The 14,477-nt window shown below is 34.5% G+C and overlaps 1 protein-coding gene across 1 annotated transcript in view; it reads left to right on the top strand.

Annotated features, from left to right (window-relative positions):
- LOC105617609 (nesprin-1) overlaps positions 1-12,683 on the top strand; it is a 91,754-nt gene extending 79,071 nt beyond the window's left edge. Inside the window, exons 55-61 of the mRNA XM_012199166.1 lie at positions 3,519-3,776; positions 4,796-7,519; positions 7,614-7,798; positions 8,988-9,494; positions 9,635-9,878; positions 12,205-12,257; positions 12,464-12,683. Of these exons, the coding sequence (XP_012054556.1) occupies positions 3,519-3,776; positions 4,796-7,519; positions 7,614-7,798; positions 8,988-9,494; positions 9,635-9,878; positions 12,205-12,257; positions 12,464-12,683 (4,191 nt within the window). The remainder of the gene's footprint in view (positions 1-3,518; positions 3,777-4,795; positions 7,520-7,613; positions 7,799-8,987; positions 9,495-9,634; positions 9,879-12,204; positions 12,258-12,463) is intronic.
- The last annotated feature ends 1,794 nt before the right edge of the window (positions 12,684-14,477 follow it).

Raw genomic sequence — 14,477 nt, 5'->3', positions numbered from 1 at the left:
GTTAACGTAACGTTAAACGTTAACGTTAAACGTTAACGTAAAACGTAACGTAACGTAACGTAACGTAACGTAACGTAACGTAACGTAACGTAAGTAAGTAAGTAAGTAAGTAAGTAAGAGAAGAGAGAGAGAGAGAGAGAGAGAGAGAGAGAGAGAGAGTTACGTCAATTCTTAAAATAAGAATTTGTATATTCAAGAATTAGAGAGGTTGTGATGGCCAAAGAACTGATATTCCAGTTGATAAACTTTAAAAGAAGAAAATGAATGAATAAATCATCTGTTTTCTGTCGCAAACGGATGATTTATTTATGCATTCTTTTAAAGTTTAACAGCTGAGGTATTAGTTCTTTGCATTTATATTTAAGTACTAAATCATTTTAATTTATGTACATTTTAAATATGTATAGACACGTATAGCATATAGATGGCATATAGAAATACCGATTAAATCTTTTTATGCACATAGAGGAAAATTGCCGTCTAAAATTATTCTCCTCAACCATTTTTCATTATTTTATTCAAATTTATTTTTAAAGGAACTATGTTTTTAAAAATCAAGAAAAAAGAAGATTTAATCACATCCTTTATATCATATCATAAAAAGAGGTTACAATAAATTAATTGTTTCTGACAAAAGATCAAATGTAATAGATATCTTCAAATCTCAAACTCCAATATTAACTTCAATATTAACTATAAATTAATATCAAAAGAGAAATATATAACAACAAACATCTCAAGTATGATTTTTTAGCAATTTTCCTTTATGTTTTTTCTTTCATTTTCTTCATTTATTAGGTGCGATGCGCTATATCCCTTCATAAACAAATGTTAGGAATATTATATTTGTTAAAAAATATTAAATGTTTTTACAATCCGTATTCTTTATGCATATTAACATATCGGAGACGCTATATGAAGCGAAGAATTCTTTTCTCTCACGATAATGAACAGGTCAAGGAGATACAACAAACACGCATGTTTTTTTCAATGGAGAAGCGTGCAATCTATTTTTTCATCATGAAGTGTTGTTAATAATTACATGATAAAAATATTAAATATTATTGTATATTCTCGTACGACGGAGAAAATCAATATATATCAGAATAAAAATAATTTTTTTTCCGTGATAATAAACGAGTCAGGGATATGCAACAGACGTGCTTTCATCCCTTGAATGGGAAGCGCATGATGTCATCGTCCCCAACTGTGCGCGCGCACTACTACTGTCTACGGATATCATCGCAGCATACAAAAAAAGGACGAATAAGAGTAAAAGTCGACTCATCATCATCGTCACCCCTCGCTCATGCTGCTCGTGCAGGCGTGCCGACTGGCAGGGGTAGATCGTCGAGAGAATACGGGGCAAGAGGGCGAGTCGCACAGACGTGCGCATCGATCCCTTGAAACTACGCCAGTTTGGTCCAGGGCGTTGCGACGTTTACAGCATCCAGTGTACGCTCTCGATAACGTTTTCTCAAAAAATCGTTTATCTCTTCGGAACTTGCACGTACTCCCTTCTTATCTCTCTGAGGAAATTTTTAAACATCGCATCTGTCACGCGTGAGCATGAATATATCGGATGATACATAGACATCAATTTGTATACGTATATACGTATGTAAATGTGAAATGCGCAACGGCGATTCGGACCATGTGTTTAGACGTCAGAAGAAAGTACAGTGTCGCACGTGTTCGCCTAGTTTTGGAGCGGAACTTCATGAGAACGCGTGTAAAAAAACAGAAACCATGAACGAAGATATGGACTAAAGACATGTGCACGCCGGAAGAAATAAAGGTAAAATGATATAATGAGCAAGTAGAAAAACGATGAAATTTATGAAATATCGTGATTACTTGCCACAAAGTAGAGATTCCTGCTGATTATTAAGAGAAAAAAAAATAGGACAGAAGTAATTTTAATTCTGCGAAAATAACGCGCGTGACTTTTCTAAGACCTTCATTTTTATTTATATCATTGACAAAGAAAATTTCTAAAAAAAAATCGAGATCAGAGTAAATTTTAAAGTCAAATTTTTAAAGATATTTGTTAATAAAAATATTATAAAGAAAAATTTTTAATAATTTGAAGATTGTAAATATCAAAATAATATTGTTCAAAAAATTATTAAATTATACAATTTATTGCATTGAAAGTTAAACACCGGAAAGTGTAGAATCGAAAATGTCGGTCCTTTGTATGTAGATAAACGGCATGTAAACGTGTTCTGTAAAGGTGGATATTGGTGTAAATATATGAAGGTCTTGCTCCATGGCTGATAACGTATTCGCGTGTGTGTGTGTGTGTGTGTGTGTGTGTGTGTGTGTGTGTGTGTGTGTGTGTGTGTGTGTGTGTGTGTGTGTGTGTGGTGTGTGTGTGTGTGTGTGTGTGTGTGTGTGTGTGTGTGTGTGTGTGTGTGTGTGTGTGTGTGTGTGCGCGTGTTACAAGATATATGCATTCATTTATCTATAGTCATCGTTAAAACAGTTCGATGAAAAAAATTCTTTTTTACTCCACCGAAGCGCGTTTTTCAAACATTGCGATCCTTATGTAGATATAAAAAGAAAAAAAATGTTAGCTTATTTTTTGTTTTTGATATATTTCATCTCAACATTCCACGTATAACAATACTATACCACAGATATCGAGTAATACAAATTGAATCAATACGTTCATCGCGTGAACGTGACTACAACTATTCAGACCTTTTCAAATACTTGCGGATTCGAGTATTTAATTGTCGAGATACAGTCGCAACAGATGTATCGATCCTTTCTGCGACTTCAGGCGTGATAATTAGCGAATTAGCTAATGAAATAAAAATTATAATCTGAGAAGAATGTGCTGCTAGACCAAAAAGAATTAAAATGTATGAATTACGAAACATATAAAAAATAATTAGTATTTTTCGACTCAATAATACATTTTAGATAATTTCTTTAAATAAAATGCGTTTCTCAACGAGGATTAAGGTATGATAACGAAAATTCTGAAAAATGTGTACAGTATAGTATTTTCATAGTAAACTTAGTATCTACGTAGAAAGGGTAATAGATATACATTGTACGTCTATAAATATCGATAGAGAGGAATAAATACGTGCTCTTCATGTAGACGACTTTAGATCCGTTCTAGATCTTCCTCGCTTGACTGCATTTTGAGCAAGAGAAATAATTGCATTAATATTTGAATATGCTGAGTTAATTCATACCATCAATATGATAAAAGTACAAATATAATCTAAAATTAAGAAATAATGTATAAATATTATAAAAAATGCATAACATAAAATAATAAGAATGATATAAAATTTATATGTTCCGCATGCTAGACAATTCCGTAACTATCTTTGCACGCCTATCGATAGTTGTCGGTGACCGTATAAAACAGTTACAGAATATAGGTCCTGGTCACATTATATTTGAAAAATGAAGAATTAAAGAAAAAAGATTTTCGCGTGAAAAATTTGAGTGGAACGCAGATGTGTTAAAACTTGGATATTTTAAACTTGTTTTAGGTTTGCGAGGAGACACTGGCGGAGCACAAAGAAAGACTAGCGGAACTACGCGGTTTAGTGGCACAGATCGCATCGGATGTGGGTTTGGACGCTGGTGGACCGCTGCACTGCGAAGTTGAAGCGCTAGGTCAACGACTCGAAGATGTTCGAGAAACCTTGTCGACCCTCGCGGACACGGTGGATGCCCGTGTCCTCAACCAGGAACTTGCCCGCGGTGATCTATGCCAGACGAAAAATTTCCTGGATTCGGTCCAACAGGTACATACCTCCGTTCATGCTGCATCTGTTTCTGTCTAACTGCATGCAAGTCAAGCATCTTTCATTCGTTTTAACGCGAATACTCGAACATTATGAGATAATGTCAAGATAATTATCTCATAAAGATTTAAAAGAAACTATAGATTTAAGAAACTCTTTTCTCTATCCCTAATATAAAACAAAGAAAAATAATTTTATTACAATAAATTATAACAAGTATAAGATATTGCAATTTTCATGTCGAAATAGAATTATAAGCATATACATGATGATAGTTTCACATATTTTTCTCGAGTGTGTGTGTCCGATGTGCTGATTAATCCTGGCACGTATGTGCGAAAGGCTTCAGGACCTTGAAGAACGAGACCTTCCTCGAATTTCTCACAGTTAAAACATTTTCAAGGATCGATGTACATGTTCCCCTGCGCTTGGAAGGTGATAGTTAGAACCGCGGCGTTAGGTCGCTTTAGTCTGACGTACTAACGCGTCCATCAGTTGTTGAGCGGCGCACCATTGGTGCTTGGCACAACCTCGATCATCGCTTCGCACGCGCGTTTATATTTTAATCGCGGTAGTTCCGAAACAATTTGTTATGTCAAGGCCGAAGGGCTTAACCCGTGGTGGCAATTACATCAGTCACGAAATCCGCAACAGCTGAATGGCTGCAACACTCGTGCACACAGCGTCGGCCGAAACTTTCGAACTTGAGAGCGGCGCCGCGCCGAGTTCCGTTTCCTGACGGAATTTACGGCGTGCGTCAACGTCGATCGACAGATAAAGGCGATTCAATACGATCCTACTTGCTAGGAGAATATAACAACGTTGTTAAATCACGATTCCTTCGAAGCTTAGTAAGAACGATATTTAATCAGTGCATCGATTGACGTGTCGAGAATTTACGGAACCATTCATGCGCGTCAAATTAACTCATAAATTTTTTTCTATTTCCCTGTCCATTTTTTAAAGAACCCGTCAAATAATCGATCGTAATCAGAAGAGCTTGTCCGTATATTTTTCAGAGTCTAACAGCGGTGGGTCAAGGCGAGTCTAACGAACAACTGACGGTATTACGAAATCATCTACTCGCGTTAACTCGAACCGAGCCGCAGCTTCAATCCATCAAGGATCGCGCGTTAGATGTTTCCGTGCAAGAACCGTCGGTGGTTGAGGTGGTCCAGTTATGGCAACGCGTATTTCAAGAAACCTTCCAGCAGTATCATCGTTTGTCGACACGATTAATTCGTTCGCAAGACGTGATTGCTGCGTTAAAGCTTTGGGAAGAATATTTGACGCATGTGCAAGATTTTCTGTCGAGCGGTATGCCTGGTGATTATAACAGTTTATCGGAGCATCGGAATCTCTGCGAGGTTCATCGAAAACTTTTGCCTGAGCAGCAGAATCTTATTTTAACGGTGCGACAAGAGGAAGATCGTGATCGATCGGTTACCGAACAATTCAATGCCTTAACAAATCTTCACAATGAGACATTGGCGAGAATATTGGAGCGACATACGACAGTGCGTGACAGAATATCGGCCTGGGATAGATATAAATTAGATCAAAGAAAATTGTTGACGTGGTTAAAGGAAGTTGAAAGAGAACGGCAACGCATGAACCTACAATTCATCCATTTGAGAAGGCTTGAAAAGATTCTGCAAAGAATTCAGGCGCTATTGGACAAGATGCCAGTTGGCGAGAGTCAGATAGAGTCTCTTCAGGAACAACAGGAGTACCTTCTAACTAATTGCGACGAGGCGCTGGCCGTCTCGATACGCATGGAACATGCTGCAAACGTACAACGGATCGCAAATTTGCGAGCCGGTTTGGAAACCTGGAGAGACTTCGTTCAACGAGTACAGAAATTGCATGAAGAACATGTCAAGCAATCTGAGATGATCGTCATGACCTTCCAGGAAATTAGCCAAACATTAAGCGCGGGCTTCCATGCGGAACTAACAAGTCTATCCAGGACGAAAGAACAACTCGACTCTCTTGAACATTTGAGAACTCGCCTAGCTAACGCGCAACGCAATTTGGAATCTCTTGGTGTAATCACGGAACAATTGAGAGAATGTTTGAGTCCGAGTGACATGAAGACATTAAATCAACAAGACGCGCTTCTGACGCAACAACACGGCGATCTTGAATACCAATTAGCTTTATTATCATATAGACTCGGAGAACGTTGTGCTCTTCATGGTCGATGGGAAAACAGATTAAATAAATTGTTGTCGTGGATGGAAGATGCAGTGACCAGAATGCAGAATCATGACACGATGGCATTGGACGAACCTGAAGAGGCATTGAAGCGACTTGAATGCGAATTACAGACGGAGATGAGTTTGAAACAGCGCGAACTCGAGTGGTTGCAGAATACTGGGCAAGAGCTAATAGAAGTCGCCGAAGAGACAGAGAAAGCAAAACTCCAGCAATCCTTAGACGAAGTCAACGAGAAGTGGAATCGTCTAATGGCTGGCGGTAAAGCAAGAGCTAACAAGCTGATCGATCTAATTCAAACTATGAACTCATTGCTCAAGAGGATAGCTGATTTACGAACTTGGCTGACCGGCATCGAAAGTCAGCTATCAGAAGTTATCATTATTGAAAAATTCACACAGAAAAACATCGATAAAAAGCTCGAAGATCACGACCATCTCAAGATCACTATTGAGACTGAAAGCGGTAATATCGGCGAGGTGCTAAATTTATGTGAAATCTTGTTAAACGATTGCGACACGTGGAAAGCTTCTTTTAACATGGACGCGATAAAGAACGGTATGGAAAATCTAGAGAAACGATGGAAAGCTGTGTGCATTAAATCTACCGAGCGCAAGCGAAAAATCATGATGATTTGGAAGTTATTGCAAGAGTTGGAAAAAACCAGATGCGAGCATGAACCATGGTTAGTAAAAACAGAGAAATCTCTGTTGGAATTGGAAAACGATCTTACAGAGATCTCGAAAGAAGAATCAAGAAAAATAACCGAGAAAGCTAAATCGATCACCAAAGATATCGAAGCTCATCAGAAGGCCTTGAAAATCCTAGAACAGATATTTGGACGTCTGGCCAAGTCCGGATTGGATACCGACAACTTTAGATCTCTTACGGCCGAGACACGGAAGATCATTGATAGATGGTTGGTTCTAGAGACAAGAATCAACGCCATTATCTCGAGCATTCAACGGGAACAAAAGACTTACCGCGAGTTCGTATCCACACATGGTACTGCAGTAATGGGCTTGACGCAGGTAGATGTACGCCTAACGCAAATGCAACATCTCGCCACACCTGAGCAAAGAGCATCGTTGCGACGAAGGCGTCAACAGTTGAGTGAAATCGAGGAAGAACTCGATACTCAAAACGTTACGCTACGCAAAGCAGACGAATTAGCATTACGAGTTATGCAGGAGAGCAATCCTGACGACGTGGCCGCGATTCAGGAACTGGTAGACGAATATCAACTTTTATGGCGGGATATCAAGTCACGAGTAATCGCGCTGAAAGCGGAACTGGAAACGCAAGAAAGATCGGAGGTCGACGAGGCCGTGCAGGTAGAAACTTTGAAATTTGAGCGAGATACCGCGGTTCAAGTAGACACTCTACCAAGACTTATCAGAATGACTTCATGTGATGCATATTTGATGGAATTGGAAACTGCCCTGAACGAATGCAACAATTCCCTAAGTGCTTTGGAAGCAACGGTAACACCTGATCCCGTTTCCGGTCCTGGGCTCAATGCGGCTGCTAAAACTATCGTAAGATTTTTATTTTCAGAATTTTATTTTCAATTAAGTGTAGTTTTTGTTATTTTATTAAAATATCACGGGATTATTACAGGCTAAACTAATCGGAAGTTGCCAGTCCTCGATAGAACTGGTACGCCACCTTCATAATCTGCTCATGGAAGACGACAAATTGAATTTAGGAATTGCTAAAAGTAGTGAGGTAACAACACTAATAGCTCGATATGAAACACTCATTGCACTAGCAAGAGCACGTGAACAGCAAATCAGAGAGCTCAGGTAAAGTTTCTTTCACGCTCACTTCAATGTTTAAATATCTAATGCATTTTAGGTTTTGTAGTAAGCAAAGATTGCAATAAAATTTTTTAATAAATTAATCTTCATCATATGAGCGCAAATTTAGAGAAAAAAATATTTATAGAAAAAAATTAATTAAATTGCGAAAGCTGTAGATAATATATATAAATCAGGCTTGTTCAATATTTTACTCGCAAAACGCTTTCATTTCTTCATTGTTTCATTGAGCAAGACAGTGTAAAAACAAAAAAGAATAAATTATCTCATGAGATAGCTTTAACATTGTTTTTGTTTTTTCTCTATCTCATTCAACGAGATAATGGAAAGATGGAAACGTTTATTCATGAGTAAAGTATTGGGCACGCCTGCTGTAAATACACGATTTTAATTACATCACGCATAAAACTTTCTTTTTATCTTATTAATATGGTTTACTTTCTGAAAGTTTAAAACACAATATCCTAAAATAATTAATAACTTATATACACTAATAAGATTATGTATATAATACTGATAATTCTTGCATATATTTGTATGATATTCAATTTTAACAATATCTTATATGTAGGTAATCATCCATTTATGTCATTTTTAATATTCACAACTAATACTGAAGAAACAATTAATAAAGTACAATATATTATTATACTGTTACGATTCGTATCATGAATGCTTTTCTCTTTGTGTTATTTAAGCTTCATTCTTTTGCTAATATAGATGCATTAACACTGCCTTGCAATAATTTTTAATGCGAACAATAACGCTTAGCAAAGCCAATTATAATAATGCTTATCCCTTATCATATACAGATCGCCAGTCACCGATGCTTATGCTTTTCCATGTGACCAGTGAGTAACTATATAACAATTAAATTCAATAAAATAAATTTATTTTATAAATTTATTTTACTAATAAAAATATTCCCGAAAAACTTAAAAGTTTTAATGTTTCTTATATAATAAAAAATTTTGTGTACCTAATAAATCTTCTCAACTTTCATAAATTAATTCATAATCTGTAATTAAACAAAATTGAACTACTTGCAACTTTAGCAAACAGAAATAGTCATATAATTTATGCTAAATATATGATCTTAAAACATTTATTAATTAAATTATAGTTATAATTTCGAATATATTGATTATAATCACAATTATCACAATCATTGCAGTGATAGTGGCAGATTGACCTGTCCATTATGTTCTCGTCGTAATTGGGCTCAACTGGACAATGATTTATGGCGTTTGGACAAATGGTTGGAGTACGCCGAGGGTACGCAGAGTGAGCAGCATTCGCCGCCCAATAATATAGAACAATTGGAGGATGTAATTCAGGATCATCGCGAGTTTCTATTGGATCTCGACAGTCATAGGAGTATTGTAACGAGTCTGAATATAGTCGGTACTCACCTAGTCGATCATACTGAAGATACGGAACGTGCGAAGGAGCTTCGTGACAGATTGGCTGTGGCAAACAGCAGATGGGAGAAAATTTGTACAGCTGCTGTGGAATGGCAGGATCAGTTGCAGCACGCCCTCATGACGAATCGCCAATTTTATCGTATTATAGAAGAATTATTAAGTTGGCTCGAACGCACTGAGATCAGCATTAGAGCAAGCGAACCAATCGATTTGACCGAATCTAGCAATATCCTAGAAGCAAAATATAATAAATTTAGGTAAATATCTCTATCGATTTTTTCGCAAATCAACGCTATCAATAAATGAAATATATCAAAGTAGCTGAATTTGTATAGAAAATTTGTATAGCAAATAATATATCAAAATCTATTTTAAAATTATTTTATTCTTATTTTAGGGAACTGCGAAGTGATCTGGAGCGTTGCGAGCCGCGAGTAATATCGTTACAGGATGCAACTAATCATCTTTTGGATGAACAGATAGAAACTAGAACGCGTCTGCAAGAACTGCGATTAAGGTTACAGTCATTAAGAAGACTCACAGGAATCTATGCCCTTAAATTAGGAGCTGCCCTCGGGCTGGACCCACGGGATATCGGTCTCGCTGCTACGTCTACATCTCTTGCATCTCTCTCACATGATGTAAGTTCTAAATTATTTCCTCTTGTACAATAAATCTATCTGTAATCAAAGCAGTCACCATGGTATTAATTCATTAATCTATTTATTATTGTTAAGTTCATATAAGCCTGAAGTAGATTTTTTAATAGATAATGTGACACCAAATGTAGTTGATTGATGTATAACATTGAGATATATGGTGCTTTCCAGCAATAGATATAGTATAACTCAATTTATTTCATTTTTGTTTAACATTGACAAACAAGAAGGCTGTAATGATTCACAATGTATTACAATGTGTCATCTGTGTTTCCTGCTGAAAAGCACCTATACATATAATATACTTTGATATTAATTTAAGAGCAAAAGTATTTAAAAATGAAAAGAAGATTTCTAATTATTTTTGCTGAAAATTGTTATAAATAAGATCTGATGTAATGGACATTTTCTTTTAATTCTTTCACATCCATACAATGGTATATGTATGTTTGTGGAAAGCTTATTAATTAGCTTTCCAGCTTAGAAAGTCTCAAAGCGTCTCCCGCTTTGAGACTTTCTAACATCAAGAAATAAAACATTCAAAATTTTATAAAATGCATAATGACTATTGTACCGAGAATAAATTATTTTGGCTAAATATACTACGTAATACGTACGAGTGTCTCGTCTGATGAGATCCAGTGAGTTGCTTACATTGTTCCGAAGAATTAAAACATTTTATCGATACATTGATCAAGAGCTTTTAACGATAACCTTAATTATGACACTTCAAAGTATAAATAAACTTACCGCCATCTATCCGCTATTATTGAAATGTAATAATGAACTTCTGATCGATGCTAATTCCACTCCAACTTTATGATAGACGCTATAAAAGCGAGAGAAATATTCCAGAAAGATCCGAATTGTTGAATGAAAATTCGAATGAATCATTGTTAATTACGACAGCGCGCGTTAACTAATATATTACAATAATAGTCTGAGCACTGAATTCTATGTTTGAATCTGTAATTTCGCGTGCGGGTCATTTTTACACAGAAAATGCGGGTAAAAAACGCGGAACGATTTCACCTCGATTTCGACACAGACACGACACGATCTAAAAACTGACATGGCGGCGCATGCGCATAAATGCGTGAAATCGTACGATTACAATCATAAATTTTTATAATATAATTTATAATAAAAATACATCTCTTTTTTATACGAGAAATATGTATGATACACAAAGTAACTTTCATTAATACTATCATTATAATAAATATTATCTTATAAAAATTAATTCGCTTTAAAACATTAGAAAAAGACATACATATTCCATGTTTATTAAAGTGCAGTGTAGTAAACTATTTTATAATTTTATAGTATTGGTCCGTTCTGATTGTCTGTAAAATTTCTTAAAAATGGCTTCTTTTCTGTTTTCGGCAATAGATATCAGATCGATTCTTAGCTTTATCATAAAATATAAGTCAAATCAGTTGATCATAAAGTGATCAAAGGTTTAGATCACTGAGATTTTCAGTAATGTAAAACAAACTTTGTTTTCTCAAATTTTGATTTTTCGCTGCTACTTCGTTACATCTATTTGGTTTATTTCTAAGTATGATTTTTTTCAATCACTATCAATCGCTTTCCGTCTTAAAAGTCATGTAACATTTCAATCTATTAAACTCTTCACCTTCAAATAATTTGATGAAAATGTGTTTATTATTAATGCTAACTTGGTAGAGATGAGGTACTTGATAGATTTCACGATTTCACTTTTATATGTTATCACTGCGACAAGATACTATTAAAGACTAATAACCTTAGACAAATTTTCATCAATCATCAAAAGAGTTCTGAAAGCTCGGTGATAATTGAAGAACGAACATTATGTTTAATGATCCCATAATGAAGATTTTACTTTTTCTAATCACTATTTTAGAAATATACAAATCTAAAGATATATTTTTATGGTAAAACAATAATTAAAGACAAAATCCTCATTATTTATCTTCAGAACTGCAAAAACAGTTGACAATAATGTCCGCATTCTTCAATTTTCATTCCCCGGAGTGGTCATATTGGTCACATTAATTCATATTAATATGTTAGTCTTTAATAATATCTCCTCGGTGATGTTACTGGATAAAAAGCGATCTTAATATTTTTATTTCTACATCTGTGTATGATTTATTGTAGATTATTGCACAAATTAGTAAAAATCACACAAATTTTTCAGAACGAGAAGCGTCATTCGATGATGAGAAGTCATCACGATGGCACTTACATGCATATAAGTTATTCGTAGTAATCACTTGCACAGTATCTTATTGTTTGTGTTTTCTGTTTTGTTGAACTGTAGCTGCTCGACGAAGCTGCCTCTGGGACTGCTCAGCCTCACGCCACCGGCACAGAGTATGTTGTTTCTTTTTTCGTGATAATATCTGTCGATTAGTTTTATGATAGAATTTTATTTATCATAAAGATGATCGTGATAATTACATATTTATTTAATGATTGAGATAGATAAATAAAGTTCTGTCATTTGTAAGAAAAATTAGTTGTCATCATTTCAACGAGTTAATCTTATTTAATATTCCATTATTGGAAATCTGTTGCAGTGGTGACGAAAGAGACCAAACGGTATTGGCACGTGGTTATCGTTTCTTAGGACGTGTTCTACGAGTTTCTCTTCCAATCCAAGCATTGATGTTGTTACTGCTTGGCGTCGCATCTCTGGTACCATCTGCAGAAGAAGACTACAGTTGTATGCTTTCTAATAATCTCGCGAGGAGCTTTACGCCAATAGCTTTTTATCCGAATGGACCTCCACCGGTATAACAGTAAACAATGTTTAAAGACCTTATTCTTGAATAATATTGTATACGAAAATATTATAGAAATTTATAATATACGTAGCGTATATTATAGTATTTTCATCCATTTTGATATTTTACAAGAATATGGTCCCTGTCGTTTTGTTGCGTGTCACTTTGCCAACTTAAGATTGATACTTCTCATGGAGCATTGACGAGGCAAGCCAATACAAAGCTGATCAAATTTCTTTACCTTTACCTTGCGTAATTAGCATTGAAAGATATGAAATTCAAACTGCCTTGAGCTTTCTTCGTTAATGTTTTTATTGACTGCAGTTGCAGTGCGCGTATCACAGGAATCTTTATATATGTATATTGTAATTTTACACACGACGAATTTGTATGTAAGTAATTAATGTAACGGACCAAGTGGTGACTGAAAATATGTAGCTGACGCGAAAACTAACATTCTTATTATTATATATATATATATATATATATATATATATATATAATATATATATATATATATAATATTGTATATTTCGTTATAAATTCAATGCGTGCAATATTATACTCCTTTCGGTGCGAAGCGTGTATACGGTCAAATGTCTCAGTATCATAATATCTATCTTGACAAAGTATTTATTGTAAAGACATTGACTTGAAATGTTCGAATGTATGTATATCGACCTTGTATATTAACCCTTCAATTGCGAAAGGCATATACATATGACTCTGAGAAAGTTGCCTTTTATTTACGGGAAAAACATATATATGTATATATTAATTTGTAGTTGAAATTTGGAACATTCTTGAAGTGAAAATTAATAATTGTCCAAATTCAACAAGCTTATAAAAATGAATATATAGCTAAAACAAAATAACAAATTCAAAATAAATGAACAATAACAAAAGATAAAAGATGTGGAACAATTCATCCACGTGTTTTTACTTATATATTGCTCCCTTACTTCAAAAGTGATGTAACTCAAAAAATAAAATTCCCCAAAAAAGGAAAAATGATTTTTTATTATTTAAATTTGACAAAAATTAATAATCAAATAACACCGGCAAAAATAATATGGAGATAAATTCATTTTTTACGATTAATAGGAAAAAATTTACTTAACTCTCATTCTTGGTATAAGTAACTAAAAAAATTTTTAATTATTTTTTAGTAACTAAAAAACATTTTTAGAGTTTTATCACTCTTGAAATAAACAATATGTAAGCTACAAATATTTGGAGTTAGTGAACTTCCAGACATTAATTCTCAATACTAATGACGTGATTTTTTTGATAACCTTTCTACATAGTATGTACTATAAGTTCAAATATGAGGTAATGCTTACAAGTATGATTTGTGTTTATCAAATATGATTTAAATTTAGATATACTATCATTCCGCATAGACTCTTCTTCCTGCAAAATAAGAAAATCAAAAAGTTTCTGAAATGTAACTTTCTTTAGTCTGTTTTTTTTTCATGGACAATCAGTCCATGAAAATTCTCATTGTTCTTAATTACAGTAATTTGCAGGAAATGAACAAGAGTTATATACTTTATTGCTAGCATTTTTTACTTATTATTTACTTTTCTTTTTTTCTTTCTCTCTCTAAACATCTTTCTCTCTCTGAACCTATTTAAGTTTAAGTTCAGAAACTGTTATTATGTTTACACGACTCAATTTATGAATTGATATTATATAATTTTGACATAAATCGAGCCATGTTTGTGATAATTAAAAGATAAAACCGCTAAACGATCAGGATACCTATATTTCTGATTGATTCATCTGATTGACATCTTAAGGCTAT

Source organism: Atta cephalotes (assembly GCF_000143395.1).
Source record: "Atta cephalotes unplaced genomic scaffold scaffold00001, whole genome shotgun sequence".
In the NCBI taxonomy this organism is placed as follows: domain Eukaryota; kingdom Metazoa; phylum Arthropoda; class Insecta; order Hymenoptera; family Formicidae; genus Atta; species Atta cephalotes.
The sequence above is the reverse complement of the archived record's forward strand: the minus strand, read 5'-3'. Positions and strand labels throughout refer to the sequence as shown.